Raw genomic sequence first — 20,815 nt, 5'->3', positions numbered from 1 at the left:
TACAGAACATGGTTTTGTTCTGTGTTTTATTTCCACTGTTTTCTAACATTCCAGTAACAAGCATTCTTGTGAGCCCTTTGTGAATTTTTCCCTCTCTGACATTTTTGTCTTATGGCCTTATCTTAGTTTAATCATTTGTAGCTAAGCCTCAGGAACAGCCGCTCTATACCTTTTAGACTTTTCAAAATAACATCCGAGCCCGGTTTGGGTTTCTTTATGTGACACGGACCCCGCGTGCGGGCGACTGTCACATTTTTATCATATACCGGCCGACTAACATTGGTGGAGTTTTCCAGTCTGAATTTTTTACTATTGAGCAGATTTTGTAGACCCACGTGTTTGGCTCCATGAGCCGTGAATTCTTACATCTTTTTATTCTCAGTGACCATTCAGTCTATCACCTCGAGTCAGTGTGTTTCGTTTATTTTACTGATTAATGCATTTTAATGCATTAATCAGACTTACCCTCACCTGATTTTTTGCCAGAGTCCAATTGAAGACTTGCCCCGTTGGTTTACATATGGCGTCATGCACGCGCAAGCGTGATGACGTCATGATGTAAACACGCAGAGTTTTTTTGTACAAGTTTCTTTAGCACTCTATGCTACTTTTGGTAACCTTTCCTTGTGGACGGACTTTATACTAGATAAGACCTGCACAGGTCTTTTCCATGGTATTCTTTTATATTTTTTTCTACATCCACAGTGACGACAATGACGTTTCATGCGCATGATGAAGTCACGCCACCTTTCATGATATAAACACCGACGGCGTTGCAAATGAAGTCGGATAACCTCCTGGTCTCCTGTCTCCATTTTGCAACGCTGTTTGCTACTAGGTAAGTTTGCTTTTTATCCCAACCAGCCAAAGTTAGGGATTCTTACAGCCCATAACCCCCCCCCATAGTTTTATTTTAGTGTTCTCTTACGTTCTTTTTTTTTCCTCTTTCCTTCATGCCATTTCAGCGGTCAAGCCCCGTTAACCTCCCAGGTTTTTTTGAACATCTCTCTACTACTTCCTAGTTTTGGAACCATATTCTGGTTAGGACTTTCTCCTGGATGACTGCCAATAGCTGTAAGTTATCTTTTGTACATTCTTTCTTCACTATTCATAGACAATTTCCTCATTAGACGTCTCCTATGTCTATTCCCTCCTCACAGACAAGGATTCTTCCTCTAGACCTGATTCCATGAATGCCCGGGATCCCTGACCCGGATTCCCCTTTTTCTCTTGAAGAAATTTTACTAAATAAGCACAAGGTTAGAGTTATTACTGCCATTATTTTTTCTGTTGATGTTTCAGATCACGCATTAGTGGCATTTTGTACCTATTATCATTGATAAGGGAATATCATGATACCTTCCTTTAACTTGACCCCTACCTTAATATAATGATACTAGAGTGGCTGACATGATGTTCTTTACTGTTTAGTCTGTATCTTTAACCATGGATATTGAGCTCCAATAATGCTCGCACATGGGCACTATATATCTTCTATAATGTGTCAAAATTATTATTTTACATTGTTTGGATCTAAGCTGAATTCTAATGTAAATATTGAACATATCTTTCTCTAGAAACATTGTTTTTGCCCCGATGAAGAGTGTTGTACCACTCAAAACGCGTTGGGCCATCCACAGCTTCAACATCAAGAATAAAAATGAAGATTGGTTCTTGTGACCTCATTTGATTGAATGTTTACCTTCCTTAACAGTCTGTCCTTCTGAATTTAATATAATTCATAGATTCCCTTGAATATGATAAGAAACACTGTTTAAATAACAAATCAACTGTTGGTCTGGTATTCCAGACACTAGAAAGTGTGCAGGGGACGTGAGTTGCCAAATTGGGAACTTATCTTGTTTCTCATTATTGTGTGCAACTTAGGTGTCAAGGTTGCTTCTCTCTCCTCTGCACCTCATACTTCCTTTCCCTATCTCTTTAAGTGCTTAAAAGTTAGCTTTAATCCTACACACTTAAATTCTCACTATTAGGGTGTGCCATATCTGTCCAACTTTTCTTCTTTCACAATAGTATTCTAATCAGCGCATGATGGCTCTTTTTCAGTCAAGTTGCATATCGCATGAAAATGCTGCATGACCGACTGACTGACTGCAGAGCTGAACCAAACATAGAGATCCGAATGATCAAAGAAAAACTGACAGGCGTGCAAGCCTGGGAGGGGGTATCACCCCCCCTCCCCTAACCCCTCCACCTCCACATCCACCCATCCTCCTTCGAAGCTAGACCCTTAATAAAGACAGAGTTAATATCCTAGAAATGTCACCAAAAAGTGAGCCAGTGTTGTACAGGTTGAATTCTTCTCCTCAATCAGTAGTTGCAGAATCAGTAAGAGCTGAAAAGTTCCAAAATTATTGGTCAGATAGTATAGCTTGGTTTGTTGCAAGGAGACATATACACATTAGAAAATAGGATAAAGCAGTGAATAGTGCAAACTTTGGTCACTTTTGAGCTGTATTCATTCCTTTGGTACCAAAATAAATCACAAGCGAGAAATTGCGACTAATACAAATCTCAACTAAGGGAATCCTAGATTATGGCAGTGCAGATAGGTTATTTAAGCATTGTCTTTAGGCATTTATGAAAATAATTCAGACAGTTTGAGTTCTTATGTACAAGGTTAAACATACATGATCTTGTTTTCCAGCTCACCAGCAAATTGAAAGGCTTTGTTCAAAAGATTATAAAACTAACTCACCTTAGATCTATATAATGTCACTGCTAAACTTAACAGTTTGGGACGGACCTTCGCAATGAAACCGGGAGAAAGAGGACTAGAAAGTAACTCCTATTAACAGGATCTTATTTTATAAGAGATTTTAAAGTATGCTCGCTCATTCAAACGGAATGGTGTTCAAAATCCCTCACTAATGATACTTGAAAATGTTTTGAATGCCTTGCAGTTTTATGTTGAAGAAAATAGGAAATAGATCAATAAAAAAAAAGAAGAGGATAAACATCAGAAACAATTTCTTTTAAAAAAAGCATAGAAAAAATACACTTTTTTCTTTTTTAAAAAAAAGGACTTCAGGCACTCAAAGTTGGAAATGTAGCATATTTGCTCTTGTAGAATCAACCGAAGCTTCTACTCCCCCAAGCCCCTCCCCCCACATGGTAAGTCCACCTTTATAACAGGATTGCAAGCCCAAATAGCATACTACTTACAAATGGGAAAACAAACTGTTCATTATTAGAATGTTACGCCACCCAACCACTTCTCAGAAAAGTGAGCACAAGTGGCCATATAACATACTAAATTAGTCCTCAGCCTTTAACCTCAACCTAACATCGATAGATCCCTCCAACTTCATTGAGCTTCTAAAAATTCAAACGACAATTAAGTGTCTTCTCAAAGACTTCTAGACAAGTCTTAAACACAGTGTGAACACACTACGATTCACATCCAGTGACAGGATATATGGAGACACAGTCCATGTGAAAGGACAGGACGGGTCAGTTACACTTCTTTCTTCTTGAGGATGAGCGGCCCCACGTTGTCACCTGTGGATTCATTGTGTTTGTTGTGGGACCCATCGCAAACAGGGAACTGCAATACCAAAAACAAAAAGCATTAAAGCATAATCAAGCTTGTTCTATTGATTATATAGGTCTCAGGTTTGAAAATGAAACCTCAAATACATTTTTTTATTACTATATTTTGCATTGTTATTCAGTTAAATTCAAAAATGCAATTTTGAAAATAACAATTTTCTTTGTGCATGCCATTTGTTTAGGTTAGATTTAAAGTCCTTTTCCTTTTGCTCCTCTTCTCGCATCTGCCCGCTCAGTCCCGTCAATCCTCAAATATATTCACCACTTGGAAGTAACAAATTCATTTGAGCATTACAACGGGTGGGACAACCCCCTTCATGGCTTTTGCCTTGTGGGCCACCCCTTCTACATTCCCTGTAACAATGTGTCCTTCGCCCTTTGAAGAAGAAAAACACATCATCCTAATAAATAAAAATGAGTTCACACATCCTCAACTCACTTCAGATGCCCTTCGAACTCTAATTCCTCAGAATTGTTTTTAATGATTGCTTCTTTAAAAAATAAATTTGTCACCCTCATTTTTTCCAAATTGTAATCCTTGGACCTTATATTTTCGAATTTAACACCAGACGCTGCAGTATATGCCATATTTCAAATTGTTTAACATTTACAGTTTCCATGTATACCTTCTTTGTGTCCCTTTGGCATCGACAATTCAAGTTCAGTGATCTTCAGGAAACGTGTGCTTCTTCTGGATAAATTGACAGAGTTTGGCGACGCCTTAACAAAATATTGTTAATGGCAGTTACCCCTTGTACAGTCCTTGTAAGACATACCAAGACTGTCTGACCGTCCTACATTAAAGGGTCTCCTTGAAACATGCATGTTAGTAGTCTCCTTCGAAAACCACGCTGATGATTTATCTTTCAAACCTTCCAATGACTTCTGGAAATTGTCACTATACACAGGGTTTGAGGGATGACAATCTGGGGGGTTATAAAGGGATATGCAACCTTTGGCTCTGCAGATGTTTTGGATAACTCCCATTGGCCGAGCCAGCATAGCCAACGTGAGGGATCATTGGGAGTCACAGTCCAAAACATTTGGGGTGGATGGGGCACATACCATACAGTCCACAATAACTATTTGACGTAAGCTAACGCTTTCCTTTAGCAGGATTAACGAGAACCCTCCATGAGCTTCCAGGTTCTGAAATTGATTAGTCACTTCCATTTCTTTGTATGTGAAAAACCCACAGATTGGAGAAACAAAGGGATCATTGGTCAGACAGCAAAGTCATGATAAAGAATGTCATTCAACACACTGTACTTTTCCAAGAGGAGAGTCTGCTCCACATCTCCTAATGGTTACTGGGTAGGGCTATGAAGGCAACAGTATCACAGATTAGAAAATAACATGAGTAAACGCAATCCATGTAATGGGTTTTGAATTAGAAATCAAAGACGGAGCGAATACAAAAGGCTGTATGGGGACCAAAATCTAAACAAAATAACATTTGTACTAAACATTTCGGAAGGTGAATGGTTAAAGGAAACCTCGTGCAGTATGCAAGGCTGAAATCAAATCTGCCGGCTGCGGGCTATATCTTCCGCTGATTAGCTCTGCTTATGCAGCAGATTCACATTTCACACATAAGAAAACAAGCTGCCTGAATAGGCACCGCACCTACTCAAAGCCCAGTCTGAAACGTGCAACATAGCATGGCACAGGAGCGATGCGGTCAAGAGGTCTATAGTAGGTAGCGATCAAAACACACAAAGTCCGGAGGTAACTAAAGAAACAAAGGGGACAGACAGACACTTACCAACTCAAGTTGATACACAGCCTAATAGCCCACCACACCCCTTAAACCTCCTTGCTCCTACAGAGGTTTGTTTATTGTGTAATTGTACAGCGCTTATACACAAGTGAAGTGCTTAAAAGCGTGTCAAGGCGGGAAGGGAGCAAGGGAGTACAGTAGTCATTCTTAGGCCTTGCAATTTCAGAATGATCTAACAAAAAAAGTAACTAGCATACTAGGCCTGACGGCACTTCTCCTAGTGCAAGTGCACAAAGTGTTTCAGGTGAAACCGAACTGGGGAGGGGAGACAAAGGGAGGACAAGACAGAACTTACTAGTCCTAATAATTTTCAGGTCAAGCAGTGTGCAGATGGATGTGCGAGGGAAGGGGCTGGGGGAGAAAGTGCGCCCAGTCCAGCTGGGCCCTGGGTTAAGTGCAGAGAGGTTACACCTCTCATGGAGCATATGCTGAAAGTGCAGTATTCTGAACATAGTGCAGAGGCCCAGAGGCAAGAGCAAGACTGGCGAGGGAGCCTGGGACATGTGAGCCTCTGAGGGTGAACCAGGCTACGAGTCATTAAAACTGACCAGAGTTAGGAAGGGAAGGAGGAGTGAGGAAGGAGAGAAAATAGGAGGTTAGCAGGGGGGAGGGATAGAGAAGGAGGAAGCGAGGGGGAAGGTCTTGAGGAGTTTCTGGAACTTAAGGAGCTCCTGCTCAAGACGGAGAGAGGCAGGGAGGCTGTTCCAGAGCGAGGCACCTGGAGAGGATAAATATCTACCCCCAAATCTTTGCTTACAAAAATGGCTCACCCGCAAAGAGTTGGAAGAGGACGAGCGGGGGGCTTTAGAAAGAGAGCATTGTAGATCGTGCAGGCCTTTGTGGACTACGCAGAGGGTCTTCAACTTGATCCTAGCAGCCATGGGGAGCCAGTGAAGGGATTTCAGCGCCAGAGAGATGCAGCCCCTGGGATTGAGGCCAAGGATAAGTCATGTGGTTCTGTTCTGGATGAGTTGTAGCAGAGTGGAAGTAGGAAGATTGAGAAAGAGGCTTTTACAGTATGCCATGCACACCATATTTGCTACAATGCCTGCACTGTTCTCCCTCTGATCAGGCAACAGTCATATTTTGCAGAGGTTGTATTTATTAACACCTATAGTTAGGGCTGGATAAAATTGTTAGTTCCATTCTGCCAGCCGAGGAAGTGAAATCTATAAGATTGCAATCCTTTTTGGCCCAATCTGCCGTTCCGCTACCCCCACGTTTTGAAAAGAGCGGCACCAAGTTTCTCGTGCTGCTGCGCGAACCTAGCGCAGATGTAAAAGAGCAGCACCGAATTGGTCGTGTCGCTGCGCGAAACTAGCACAGATCTTGCAAAACCACTCAAAGTTTCTCATGCCACTGCACGAAACTACCACGGATCGAAAAAGAACCACACAAAGATTCTCGTCTCGCTGTGCGAAACTAGCACAGATCAAAATAAAAAGACATAGGCAAACTTTCTCGTGTTGCTGCACAAAACTAGCACAGATCGAAATAAAGACATGTACGTAGTTTCTCGTCACGCTACACAAAACCAACATAGGAACAAAACATCACGCTACGCACAAAACTGGGTGAAATTTCAGTGGCGGCGGAACCCTAATAGTGATTTCGCTGAACCGTATTCCAGGCCGATTCCACACTTTTTGCTTTGTGAGTGGAAATTTCGCTTACCCCTACCTACAGTCCTCAGAAATGAACAGAGTATTGGTAATTATCATTATGCTGAGTCATCTCTTCCTCATCACAGTTTTTACATTTTGGGGTTCGTCTAAACCCAGAGACAGGGTCACCCTGCCCTGCCACCCCCATTGTAACACCTCTAAACAGAAGGAGAAAAATCTCTGAGGTTCCAAAGCAAAACTGGGCACATCAAAATTCTGTTCCCACTATGGACTGTGACAAGGAAGCAATGATTCTGTAATCAAGATTACCAATACGTGATCAGGGCATTACCCTCCTTGACTTTTCTTCCTCGCCATAGTCATTACACTTCAAAGATGCAAAACTGAGCTAGTTTGCATGTGTGTTTTACATTCGGGATCATGCACATCAAGAGGAATCATTGCAAAAAACCCTGTGCATTTTAATGCAAGAAACCTCTATCCTTTAGAAGGCTGTGGCACAGAAGAGGAGATGGAGAACAGAGGGGAGGTGAGATAGACCAAGTTAGACCCACTATGACCCAGAGTCCTAAGGAGATTCCCGACTTGGCTAAGGGGAGAATAAGCAAAGAGGTCAAAGCAGAGAAGAAAGGAAATAGTACCCTGTAGTCCACAAGAGCTGAAGAGTGACACTGGACTTTCGCCAGGATGATCCAGGACACACGGAGTGGTGGTGGTGCTAGGTAAAGCAACAAGCCACAGAGGAGCAAGAGTGCACCTAAACCATCTCCGCTTAGACAACAACAAAAAAAGCATGGAACAACATAAATCCCAGAAAATGTGAGTGTCTCTTTAGACAGATAGGAGGCCACAATGATTGAAGATGGGTAGGTGCAGGAAGGACCTAAGAGGAGTACTCAATGGGGCGTTAGAACGTGGCTTCCAAGATGGTCTCTACTGAGTAAAGCTTACTACAATGCTTTTACAGCGTATTAATTTCCATCCTTCCTCAGACTTTTAAAGTGTTAAAGAGCTATGATTGTGGATGGGAATAAACACAAACAGTCTTGTCAGACAGTGTCCAATCTAAAATGGCGGGCGGCATCTAGCAAAGACGAGGAGCACCCTGTTAGTGCGCCAGCCTTGATAGCGGATGGTGGCTGACCAAGGAAATATGTAATTCCGAAATGTGTGCCCCTCCCCTGGGTAGGTGAAGGGCGTGTGGCGAGTGCCCTTGACTTCAGTGAAGCCAAGTACAGCGCAGGTGGATGGTGGTCTGCTTACGGCTCCCAGCACACTCGGACACAAAGAGCCGGGAACAGCGGTTTGGGAAGCTGATTCGGAAGAGTGAATAGGGCACTGGTTTTGGTGAAGGGGGGGGGGGGGCTTGTTGGGCAAGCAGCAGCCATAGCAGCACACTGAGGACCGGCAGATCTGGTGGCAGAGCACCAGGAAAACAGATTTGTGGGAGCATGGATGACCCCATGCCCAGCCCACAGTAATTGACGCTGGGGAGTTCTGTGTCTGGTATACAGTACAGAGGTACAAGTGGGCTTGCGACTGTCTCTGCTGTGCACCTTGGGATTACTATTACACGCCCTTGTTGCGGACATTACCTGTTCCATCTGTCAGCACACGTGTGGGGCCTGTGCTATTTCGCTTGATAGTGGACGCCTGGGTGCGAGAAAAGCCTGCACTGCTAACAAAGTCTAGAGCCACTTTTGATTGATGGCAAGATCTGTGGACCCCTACAGGCTATAGATACTGTTGTTTCCCTTCACTCCCTCCACAGTGAAATCACTGGCGGACTGGTATATCATCAATTCTTATCAACGGATAGATTGCCGACTCACAAGGACAAGGGTGGGCCTAAACAGACAGAAACACACACATTTGCACACAGAACTGACCAGGTCGGGGCATCCTCTAGACCACTGGAGCAACGGTCTGGAGGACATCCTACATCAGGACAGGAGGTGGACAAGCAGGCATCACAGAATATTAGTTCAAAACAGCAGAAAGGACACCTATCAGATAAAGGCAAGAGAAAAAAAAAATAGTTCAGGGGATCAGAGAGAAAGGCCTACTTCTTAAACCACAGGAAACTAAACATTCTGTTAAAACTGAGGGGTAAGTAAAGGCTTTGGAGAAGCAGATTTAAAACCCCCCGACCATCCGAGCTACCACCACCTAAAACCCATGGGGAAGAAGCCAAGGTAATTTCTGATCTGTCGTTCGCTCAAAGGAATGATCCCTTACTGGCAGAACCCTTCTTTCGGGTGTTACCCGAAGAGGAGGGCAGAGAGACAGGACCATTTTTTTTCCTAAAGTTAAACTACTATTTAGAGGGGATATTGGTCCTGATGGTACCCCCGGTCACAGATAAGGGTACCTAAAACCCACATTAAAAAATGGTCTTCGAGATCGCTCACTCTCATTTAATGGAGGGTGGGGGTGGGGTCATTTAGTAACAGCTAAAACATCGGATAAATATTAACTTGGTTCTACTGGCCAGGGATCTAGACCAATGTAAAAACATTGTCCTTACTTGAGCCCTGTGCCAGAAGGCCAGTTTTTAGATGCCCCCTCCAACCACATTACAACCTTTACCAATCATTGATGTACCCTTTTCACGGATAGGCATGGACATAGTTGGGCCCCTTGAACCATCGGAATTGGGGAAATTGGTACATACTGCTAATAGTGGCTTATGCAACTTGTTACCCTGAAGCATTTCCACTACGTAATAATACAACCCAACAGATCCTTAAACACTTGATCCCAATTTTCTCAAGAGTTGGGTTCCCGAAGGAAATATTAATGGATCAGGGAACTACCTTCATGAGTCAGCTAATGTCATAAACAAAGGAAATGTTACATATAAAGACTCTCAAAACATACATTTACCACCCACAAACTGATGGGTTGGTGGAACGATTTAATAAGACCTCGAAACACATCCTGAAGAAGTTAGTTGAGGCTGACTGCAAAAAGTGGGATATTATGACACCTTGAGCCCTTTTTGCCATCCAAAAAACCTCGAGTCCTCAATAAGGGTTCTCCCTTTGAGCTATTATATGGTAGAGAGCCATGGGATGTCCTTGATAGGTCACAAGACACCTGGGAAGAGTGGGAAAAGGCCATCGTGCCCCTTTCACAAACTGTCCAATGATTAAAAGAGCCCATGGCTAATGTTAGAATAATAGTTCAAACCCACATGGTCAAGGCTCGGCAAAATCAGAAAAACTACCATGACAAGAAAGCCCAACTCCAATCCTCTTCTATTGGACAAAAGGTCCTTGTTCTCCTTGCATCATCTGAGAATAAGATGTTGTCCAAATGGCATGGTCCTTATGAGGTAATAGAGCAAACAGGGTCGTGTGACTATTGGGTGTCCCAACCTGCCCGAAGAGTTAAAAAACACATATACCACATAAGTCTCCTCAAGGATTGGCGAGAAGACCCAGTTGAAAATACTGTAGTATTAATCAGCCTATATTGGAAGAATCTACTAACAACAGTCTAATTCCTTCTGTCCTACACCAAAACCGGAGAGATGACACATTGGATTTGCTAGTGCAATTCCCCCAATGTTTTCAGGGCTGTGCCAGGGAGGGTTTCACTACATTAGTACACCCCCAGGAAAGGTGGTCCATTTTAAACCCTACCGGATACCAGAATCCAGAAATGGAGTAGTCATAGAGGAGGTGGAGAATATGCTGAAATCGGATATCATCAAACCATCTCAAAGCCCCTGGGCTTCTCCGATAGTACTTGTTGCCAAGCCAGATCAACCGTGGAGGTTTTGCATTGACTTCAGGAAGGTGAATGCCGTCTCACAATTTGAAAGTTATCCTAGGTCTAGGTTAGATGACCTGATTGATCAATTGGGAGACAGAGTTTTCCTCGAAAGAACCTCTACACCATTGATACTTACTCACCAGAGCCTTAAGAAAAGCCAGGCTCACAGTTAATCCAAAAAAATAAGATCTGCCATCTCCCTTTACGAGGACGATGTCCTGTTATACGTCAGAGACCCGCAGGTGAACCTTGATCCGATAATGCAGGACATCACACGATTCAGAGACTTCAGAGACTACTAAGGCCTTGTGTTGAACTACGCCAAGTCTGAAATCTTCCTGCTAATGGCCAACATGGGACAGCTGGTCGGGGGCTTTCCCCTTCGCTGGTCACCCGATCACATTAAATACCTGGGGATCACCATGGCTGGGGAAAAGAACTCCCTATTCCGTGACAACTATGCCGCTCTGGAGCAGTATGTGGAGTGCAAACTAAGCAGTTGGAAACCCGTCCCCATCTTACTGGCAGGTAAATTGGACTCGGTTGTGACAATGAGGCAAGATAGGCGGTTAAAAGGAAAGAAAATGTTGATCTTTATTCAGATTTATCAAAAGAATGCTGGTTAGCAAAATTAAATTCTTTTCCCAGAGTTCTTCTGGGTGTTCTTTTTGTAGAGCAAATGTTTTCCTCTGTTTTCTTGTAGGGTACGCTATAAGGACCTCTGACAATCTTCTTCCACTTAGTCCTCATACGCCCAGGTGCTTCCTGTAGTTCCGGAATCCAGGTCTGCTCGGCTCTGCAAGGAGAACAAGAATGAGCACCCATCTTCCAACTATCTGGCTCTTTATATAGGCAGGTAAGAATGGGCCAATCAGGGTCTACTTCCTGTCTTGGAGCATAAAAACCCCCATAGGCCCCGCCCCCTTTTCCTTGTGAGCCACCCTCCGTGTTCTTCCCTGACCCTGTTCCCCTGGATGTCCTGCTGCCGCCCAGGTAAGTGTCTGCTGTTTTGGTTGCCCCCATGTTCGGGCTGTGTATCGCCTGTAATAGAACTCCCCCCTGTGGGCCTGTGTCTTTGCTGAAGCGGATCGCCTTCCTCCAGTACGCTGGTTCCGCGGGACACGTGGTTGGTGTTCTGCTCGCACTTGCAGTACCCGCGGACCGCGTCTCCAGGCGGAGACTGGGCTTCTTCCATCCGGCGGCCAGTTGTAGCCAGTTCCTCATCGCGGCTACAGTTTCCTTCCTCCCTCCCGCTGGCCGCCAGTGCTGCTCTGACAAGGCGAGTCTTCCCCGGCTGGACTCGGCGCTCTCACTCCGAGAACTTGGGGGCTTCGTTCCAGCGGGGACAGCTACCCTTCCTTCTTGCCGTCAGTGTCGCTCTGGCGAGACGGGACCTTCCCGGTTGGACACGGCTCTCTGTCTCTCGGCCCGTGGAGTCGGGGTTTTCGTCCTCGCGGGGACGCTTCGGTAACATCGTCTCTGCGGGCTGACCCATGGTCAGCTGTTCGGTGTTCTTATTATTCCAAGCATTCCCAGGCACTGATGTTATGCTTTCCCACTCATTTAGTTCCTCTGTTTGGGGTAGGTTGGTTTGCTTGCGTGTTCCCACCACTCGCCTACCATACAGGTCGCGTTTGATTCTTTTCCCAGCCCGTAGGTCTCCCTTCCATATTCCTGGGTTGTGTGGACTCCCATGTCTGGGTCATTACATCGGTCAATATGATTCTCCTTCCCAAACTGTTATACATCTATACTAACGCGCCCCCCTCTGACCGGGCAAAGCTTACTTCACCAGACTACACGTTTCCCTCTCCCAATTCTTGTGCCATGCAGGTGCAGTCCGGGAAACATTTTTTGGAGATGGCATTGCCCTACGATTGGGGGTTTTGAGGGGGTGGGGGGCGCGGGAGGCATTTGTGGCACCACACCTTGAGACATACTGGCTGGCTGCCCAGGCGCAATTCGCCGTAAACTGGTACGAGCACGACCCTGCCGCAACCCATGTCAGACTTGAGCAGCCAACAAGACTTATATGAGGACATGGTTGTTGGATGCAGCTTACAAAGATGGCTTCCCCTACGACCCTGCGCTTGCTACGGTCACAGCGTGGCATGCCATTTTTGCAAAAATGGGGGCAGGGCATCGGTACTATAGGTGGCTGCCATTGTAAAAGTTCCCTGGACTCCGCCCCCTTCCCCCCACCCCCACCCCCATCCCCATCTGGGATAGGTCACTCAGCACACACTGGGAGCGGTTAGGATGCAGAGCCATGGCAGACCTGTTTCCGGATGGGAAATTCCTCTCACAGCAAACGTGGAAGCAGAAACACAGGTACGGTGACAGAGGTGGAACAATTTTACAGATGGAGGGCCACTGTCTCTGCATGGTTGGAGGGCTACCCTCCTTGAACCCACGGAAAATGAGCTCCAATTCTTGTGGGGGGCATAGGCTGGTGGCCACGCTGTACAAAATGGTTATGGGGCAGGTGGATCTGCTGAATCCCAGGGTGAGGCTCCAGTGGGCGGGAGACTTGGGAGTCAACCTTTTGAATTAATGATACAAAATGTGCTCTCACCAAAATGGTATCGCTGAACTCTAGGTTCAAGCTGATGCAATACAAGATCCTCAATAGACTGTACTACAGGCCCAATAGCATTGGCAAGATATATCCATCCGCTGATAGCGGCTGCCCTAGATGTAAATTGAAAAATGCTGATCACTTGCACATGCTGTGGGGTTGTGGTAGGCTAGGCAAGTTTTGGGTATATGTGTTTAATGTACTATCTGTGGTGCTGGGCCTGCCTATTCTAACCTCACCCAGAGGGGCTCTAATTGGGCTCTTGAGAGGCATACCGTCGAGACGGAACAGATCATTTCTCAATGTGGGGTGCACAGTTGCCAAACGTTGTATACTTCGGAAGTGGAAGGATGGGCCCACCCCACCACCCCCCAATCTGGCAGGGACTGGCTGGCGAACCGGACGTAGGTTGAGAACTGCAAAGGAACCTATGTGGAAACACTGCTGTGTATGTCAAGGCCCAAGGATATTTGGGGTGAAGCCCAAGGATATTTGGGGTGAATTCCAAGGATATTTAGCCCAGCCACCCCTGATATGAGGCCACCGGGAAAGAGGACACCTATGCCGTGAAACTGTCCCCGAGACCTGGGTGGATTAGTTTGCGGTTTACCTCCTGTCAATGCCAGCTAAGCTGATTTATTGCTAGTGTGCCGTGTTATTTGTATTTCTATTTTCTGCCGAGCATAAAAAAAAGGTTAAAAAAAAAAAAAAAGAAAAGTAGTAAAATGATGCAAGACACTAGTTAATTCCACATACTCTTTCTCCAAACCTGGTTTGCCTTTTAAACTGATTGCAAACATTCATACAGTGGTTTCAGGAAGGGACTACTACTCCCACAATCCCAACATTGTGAGGAAGAGGAGTAGAGTAATGCAGAGCATGGGAATCCACGAGCACAGGAAATGCTCTAGTGACAGCAAGTGCACATCTGTGCCCGGGACATTTAAATCGCCAGAGCAAGAAACAAGAGGAAGTTGCTAGGAGGAGCGGGTTGCTCCTTTCCATGCAGAAAGACGTCTGTGAAGCCAACCAGCTCAAGGAGCTGAAGGAAGAAGGCAGCTGGAAGCAGGTGACAGACGGTGAGAATGGCAGAAGGCAGTTAACAGCTGCAGGGCGTTCGCCGGTGTCGGAGAGCAGCGTTTTACTCACCAGAATCCCATGAAGAAGCAGACGAGATCAGCAGAGGCCTTAGGAAGCAGCAAAGCTGCTGAGAAACTGTCAATGAAGCAGAAAGCAGCAGGAGACCGTCACTGGCAGACCGCGAAAGAGACAAGAAACACCATCACGATCCAGTGAGTCCACGAAGGGACAGAGAGAATATTGGGGCGTATTGGCAAACACACCAAACTGGCAGAATTATACATAACCAAGCCAAAAGAGAGTAAGTAAAGGAACGGTTCATAAAATCAGATAAAGACTGAAAGAGCAGTTTTCTGAAATGTGAGACTTTCAAGTTTGTCAATGCATGTTGCAAGCATATGACAGATGCTCATGAGGCCATATATAAGAAACCAAATATATTAATCAATAAGGTAAAACTGTTGTAGTGACTCATAAGATGTAAGTGGAGAATGCCCTCCATAGTGTTTCTCTCCTGTATGCTGAGTCCCAAGTATGATGTCATGGAATGTTGATGGCAGTGTTCCTGGTTGGGGTTATCTAAGTGTTCTAATGTTGTCAGTTGGAGAAAGAGCTGAAGGAGAGGAGTCTCTACATGTTGGGGGTCTTCTTCCTGTGTTAAATACTAATTAAAACTTCAATATCACTTACCTGTCTGTGCCAGCCTCTTCATAACAATGGCGACGAGGATGGGATGAGGTGGCCACAGCGGACAGGCGAAAGGAGACCTCCAGCAGCCAGCCGTACTTGTTTTGCTCCTGAAGGCCGCTGAGTGACCCCAGAGCCCGGGCGAAGAGAAGCGGCGGTCCCACCCTAGTCAGCAGGAGCCGCAGTTCGCCGTGGGCTGCTCCGCATCATCCGTGCGTTGAGCGGCCTCCCAGTGCGGATAACAGGACGACCGTCGAGCTCCATTGGCGTGGAGTGGCCCGCAGAGGGACGATCGGTACTGCCCCAGAGCCCGTGTGAATAGAAGCGGCGGCCCCATCCCAGCCAGCAGGAGCCGCGGGTCGCCGTGGGCTGCTCCGCACCTTCCGTGTGTTGAGCGGCCCCCCCAGTACGAAAGACGAGATTACCGTCGAGCGGCCGCCTACCCTTGTAAGCGTCGTCTGGAGACGTGCTGGACAGGCGACATCAGCGCGGGGGGGGGGGGGGGGGAGGTTGCTCCGCTGGTCCCTGGCGTTGAGCGGCCATCATACCCCTGCGGCCGCTGCCAAGTAAGTGCACATTTTGTATCTCGCCGCCGCGGATTACTGCACGGGCCATCCCCACGGGTTTTTTTTTTTGCTTCAAGCAGGAAGGAATACTGTTCGAGCCGAATTACCGTATTCCTCATAATAGAAGGACATGTTGCATCAGGAGGGAGCAACGCTTTTACCATAATACATGTAATAGAGAGTCAATTACAACTGATACAGCACTGTTGTGGGTACAGTGGTACTGCAAGTCATTTGAGAGGGTGGAAACTGAACTATACCAGCAAAAAGAGCCTCCAGTGACAGCAAAGGCATTCCAGCATCAAAAAGAAAAATCCTGTTGTGTCAACTCAACAAATTTGAGTTTTTTTTCTCTTTTCCAACAAGAGCACAGGACTTAATTTAGCAGTGCAAAAAAAAAAAAAAAAAAAAAACCTCTCCTCTGAAATAGAATTGTGACCTGAAGACATGGCAGCTTTACCTGGCATATCTGGACCACCCATATTTATGCCCACGCCAGGGGCGGCAAAAATTGCTTGGCCCCAATGGCGCAAGGGCTTTATGCATTATATGAAAGCAGCCGGGGGAACGGCATATTCCAGCGAAAGGAAATTAGCGTTATTGCTTCATTTTTTGGGTTATGAAGGCCAAAGAATTTTTGAGACTCTCCCTCATTTAGCAAGTGATGGAAGCGGGGATGAATTGAATGAGTTCGAGTCAGCTTTGATGAGACTAGACAAACATTTCAACCCAAAAAGAAGCACGATCTTGGAACGTTACAATTTCCGCATGCGCATACAAGCCCATGGGGAGTCTGTTGAAGACTATGTAACTGCCCTCCGTCGTCTGGCTCTAACTTGTAAGTTTCAAGGAAGTTTTGACGAGCACATTCGCGACCAATTCATGACGCATTGTCGGTCAAATAAGATACGCGAGGAACTGTGGCTGAAGGACGAGCCGAACTTGGACGAGGTATTGGATTTAGCCAAACGTGTAGAACATTCGCTGGCATGTGTTGCCAAGCTATCGAAGGCTGAAGGAGGAGATACTAAAGAAGCCAAGCCGGAAGTATTGAAGGTGAATGAAGGGAAGAACAAGAGGAAGGGAAGAAACAAACAGAAGGAGAGGAGTAATGTAGAAGAAAGAAGAAATCAAGAGTCAACGCAAAGAGAAGATAAAAAGGATGAGAGATTGTGCTATAGGTGCGCCAGTGCGACTCATTTTGCTTCTTCAGTGGTGTGTTCAGGGCGGAAGGCGATCTGCAATAAGTGCAAAAGGAGAGGACACTTTGGGACGTGCTGCAAGAACTATCAGTTTAGCCAAATGAACCAAAGGAAAGTCCTATACGTGAATGAAGAGGAAGAGGGGAGGTCATCAGAAGATGACACCGTAATGACTTTGCAAAATGTCATTGTGAACACTGTCAATGTTGTTGGTAGGGATGATATCCCGGATGATTGTGAGCGCCCATATACTGTCGTGACCGTGAATGGATGCAAGGTGTCGATGATGGCTGATTCGGGGTCGAAGATCACTTTGATATCCAAAAGCGCATTTGAGGAGGAAATGAAAGGGGCGGTGTCGACATTATCGGTGCCAGATATAAGTCCAGGGGGGTACAACCAAGAAAGGATTGATTTGTTGGGGTATGTATGGAGTAAGTTTGAATTTAAAGGACGATGCTGTGAAGGGAAAGTGTATGTGACAAAGAAGGGCCAATCTTTGCTAGGATGGAGAGAGCAAAAGAATTTGGGAATCAGATTAGATCCCAACCATCCTGATCAAGTTTTACAAGTAGCAGAAGTGTGTTCGACATATAGCAAGTATGTGAGAGAGCATGGGAAGGTATTTGACGAGACATTGGGAAGTGTGAAGGGATTTCAGCATCAGATATTGTTGAAGAGAGGCAGTGTTCCCACCGTGGCGAAACTCAGGCCCGTCCCTTTTGTGTTAAGGGACAGAGTAAAGAAGGAGTTGGAGAAACTTATTAAATCAGGTGTGATTGAAAGAGCAGGAGGGGTCGAATGGGTTTCCCCGGTCGTCATTGTGAAGAAAAGTTCAGGGGATCTGAGGCTATGCGTTGATATGCGCGAGTTAAATAAGTGTGTATTGGTGGACAGGCACCCACTACCCAACATGGGTGAATTGTTAACCATGGTGGGTGGAGGGAAGTACTTCTCTAAACTGGATATGACGTCAGCCTATCATCAGTTGGAGTTGGAGGAGGGATGTAGGAAAGTCACGGCGTTTGTGACACATGAAGGTGTGTTTCAATTCAGGAGGATGCCCTTCGGGTTAGCATCCGCTTCCTCAGTGTTCCAGAAAATTATGGATCGCTTGCTGAAGGGGGTGATGGGTGTTTTCTGTTTTCAGGATGATGTGTTGGTGAGTGGAGTGACATTGGAGGAGCATGACAGGAATTTGTGTAAGTTGTTGAAGATATTCGAGGAAAGAGGGATCACACTTAAGGAAGAGAAATGCAAATTTGCTGTGACAAAAGTGGACTATTTGGGACATGAAGTGTCGGCAAATGGTATCAGACCCAAGGAAGAAATGGTGAATGCCATAAAGAGGATAGAAAGACCGATTGATAAGAGTGAATTACGCTCTTTTTTGGGAATGACGGAGTTTTATCAGAAATTTGTGGTAAATTATGCTGACAAAGTGCATGAGATGAGAAAGATTCTGAGGAAAGGTGCTGAGTTTGTGTGGAATAGTCAGTGCGAGGCGGAATTCAATGGTATAAAAGAAGAGATAAACTTAGCCCAACCCTTAGGTTGCTTTGACACAAGAAAGCCATCCATCATCACAGTGGATGCCAGTGAATGTGGATTAGGTGCGGTTTTATCCCAGAAACAAGACGATGGGTCTGAGGAGGTGATAGCTCATGCGTCAAGGGGTCTCAAGGGAGCGGAAGTGAGGTATTCTGTTCTCGAGAAGGAGGCGTTGGCATGTTTCTGGGCAGTGGAACGATTCAAAAACTTTGTGTGGGGTGTAGAGTTCGTAATTCGGACTGATCACAAACCGCTTAAAGCCATATTTGAGAACAAGGGCCTTGATAAGATTTCCCGCAGGGTGGCAGGATGGGTCACCAGAATGCAAACGCATTGTTTCAAGATGGAGGTCATTCCCGGGAAGGACAACGTATTGGCTGACAATCTGTCAAGGGTGAGAGTAATTGATTCTGGTGTTGTGGAAGATGAAGAAATGGAATTAGTGTTTGTCAACACAGATGTGTCCAAACAGGAGTGGTTGGAAGGAATGAGGAGCGATGAGAACATAAATAAAATAGTTCCGTATGTTGTTTCTGCCACATGGCCAAAGAAAGTGGAAATAGCGGAAGGCGCGAGGCCGTATTGGGAAGTGAAGGATGAATTGTCGGTCATCGGTGGGGTATTGTTCAGATGGGGAAGGGCTGTGGTTCCGGTTGGATTGAGGAAGAGAGTGATAGAGTTGGCACACAGTGGTCACATAGGAGTTACCAAAACCAAAGGTGTATTGAGGGAAGACTATTGGTGGCCGGGTTTTGACAGGGAAATAGAAAATTGTTTAGAAAATTGTCAATTTTGTGTCAGGAGTGGGAAGGGATCTGTAGCTAAGAAGCAACCGTTTGTGGACGTGGGTCTTCCGTCCAGGATATGGAGTGATCTCGCCATGGATATCCTTGGTCCTGTGGAATTGAGGTATGGACGTGGAAAATTCATAGTACTGGTGGTGGATCTGTTCTCCAGGTGGGTGAATTTTAAAATCGTGAGAGATGTAACAGGAGAAAGCATGATAAAGACTTTGCAGGAGATATTTTCAAATGAAGGTCTGCCGGAGAGTTTGTTGACGGACAATGGTCCCCAATTTGTAGGGGGGAACTTCACCAGCTATTTAAGGAAATGTGGAGTGTCTCACAAAAGGACTTCATTATATCATCCCGAATCCAACGGTGTAGTTGAAAGGATGAATAGGTGTGTGATGGAGAGTATTCGCATGGGGGAAGAGTGCGGGTTGGATAAGTTGGCTGTGATACAGAATAGGATCTGGGCCCTAAGGATGGCGCCTCATTCTACGACAGGTCTGTGTCCGTTTGAGCTTATGAGAGGCAGGAAACCATATTCCATGGCGTGTCCGCCGTGGCTGGGCAGGAGTAGGGAAACAGATCTGGTTATTGATGAAGTAAGAAAGTCATTGGTGAGGAAGAAGTCTGAATGGGTGGCGCGTGAGAACCTGAAGATAGGTAAGAAAGAGTTGCGCGTACAGTGTGGAGATTGGGTTAGGATCAAGAAGGGAATTGTGAAGAGGAAAGGAGAGTCTCTTTATTCGGATCCAGTCAGAGTTGTAGCGGTCATGAAAGGGGCCGTACGTGTGACTGGAGGGCAAGTGTGGAATAAAGACAGAATTGCTGCAGTCAAGAGAGGGCATATATATAGTATGTGTGTCGAGAACTGGACCAATTTATGTGAGTTATTGTGGTCGTCTACATGACACCCTTAAGTTGTTTAGGGTGATCGGATGTTAGATTATATAAGTGAAGTTAAAAAAAAAAGGGGGAGATGTGTTGTAGTGACTCATAAGATGTAAGTGGAGAATGCCCTCCATAGTGTTTCTCTCCTGTATGCTGAGTCCCAAGTATGATGTCATGGAATGTTGATGGCAGTGTTCCTGGTTGGGGTTATCTAAGTGTTCTAATGTTGTCAGTTGGAGAAAGAGCTGAAGGAGAGGAGTCTCTACATGTTGGGGGTCTTCTTCCTGTGTTAAATACTAATTAAAACTTCAATATCACTTACCTGTCTGTGCCAGCCTCTTCATAACAAAAACCATCAAAGGTGGTAGAGTGAGCAGAAGCTCACGGATGAAAAGTCCTGGCAGGAGAGTATACCCTGCAGCTATACGTTTGTGTACTTGAAACAAGCCCTGGCAGGAAAGTATACTAGGCAGATATCCCAGTCTCCACAGTGGAAAGCGGTAACTCTGCTGTGCTGTCTCTTTAACGAAGAGGGTTGGACATTTGAACCCATTTAATGCGTGCAGCGCCGCACAGAGTCCCTGGAGAGTCGCAGTCTCTCCCAGGCACTCACGGGGCACTCAGTAGGCAGAGGCTGAAGCGGGCGAAAAATGGTGGTGAGGAGCGAGCTCGTTATAGGAAGACCGAATACCCGTTTGAAGTCAAGGACGCAAG

The 20,815-nt window shown here is 45.7% G+C and overlaps 1 protein-coding gene across 1 annotated transcript in view; it reads right to left on the bottom strand.

The window, feature by feature from the left end:
• Positions 1-2,457: 2,457 nt before the first annotated feature.
• The window catches only part of CISD2 (CDGSH iron sulfur domain 2), a 201,686-nt gene continuing 183,328 nt past the window's right edge, over positions 2,458-20,815 (bottom strand). The window contains exon 3 of the mRNA XM_069630693.1: positions 2,458-3,568. Coding sequence (XP_069486794.1) covers positions 3,479-3,568 — 90 coding nt within the window. The 3' untranslated portion in view covers positions 2,458-3,478. The remainder of the gene's footprint in view (positions 3,569-20,815) is intronic.

The sequence above is a fragment of the Ambystoma mexicanum genome, chromosome 6q (assembly GCF_040938575.1).
Source record: "Ambystoma mexicanum isolate Mex_15411 chromosome 6q, UKY_AmexF1_1, whole genome shotgun sequence".
In the NCBI taxonomy this organism is placed as follows: domain Eukaryota; kingdom Metazoa; phylum Chordata; class Amphibia; order Caudata; family Ambystomatidae; genus Ambystoma; species Ambystoma mexicanum.
Note: the sequence above shows the minus strand (reverse complement) of the source record. Positions and strands in the feature narration are given on the sequence as shown.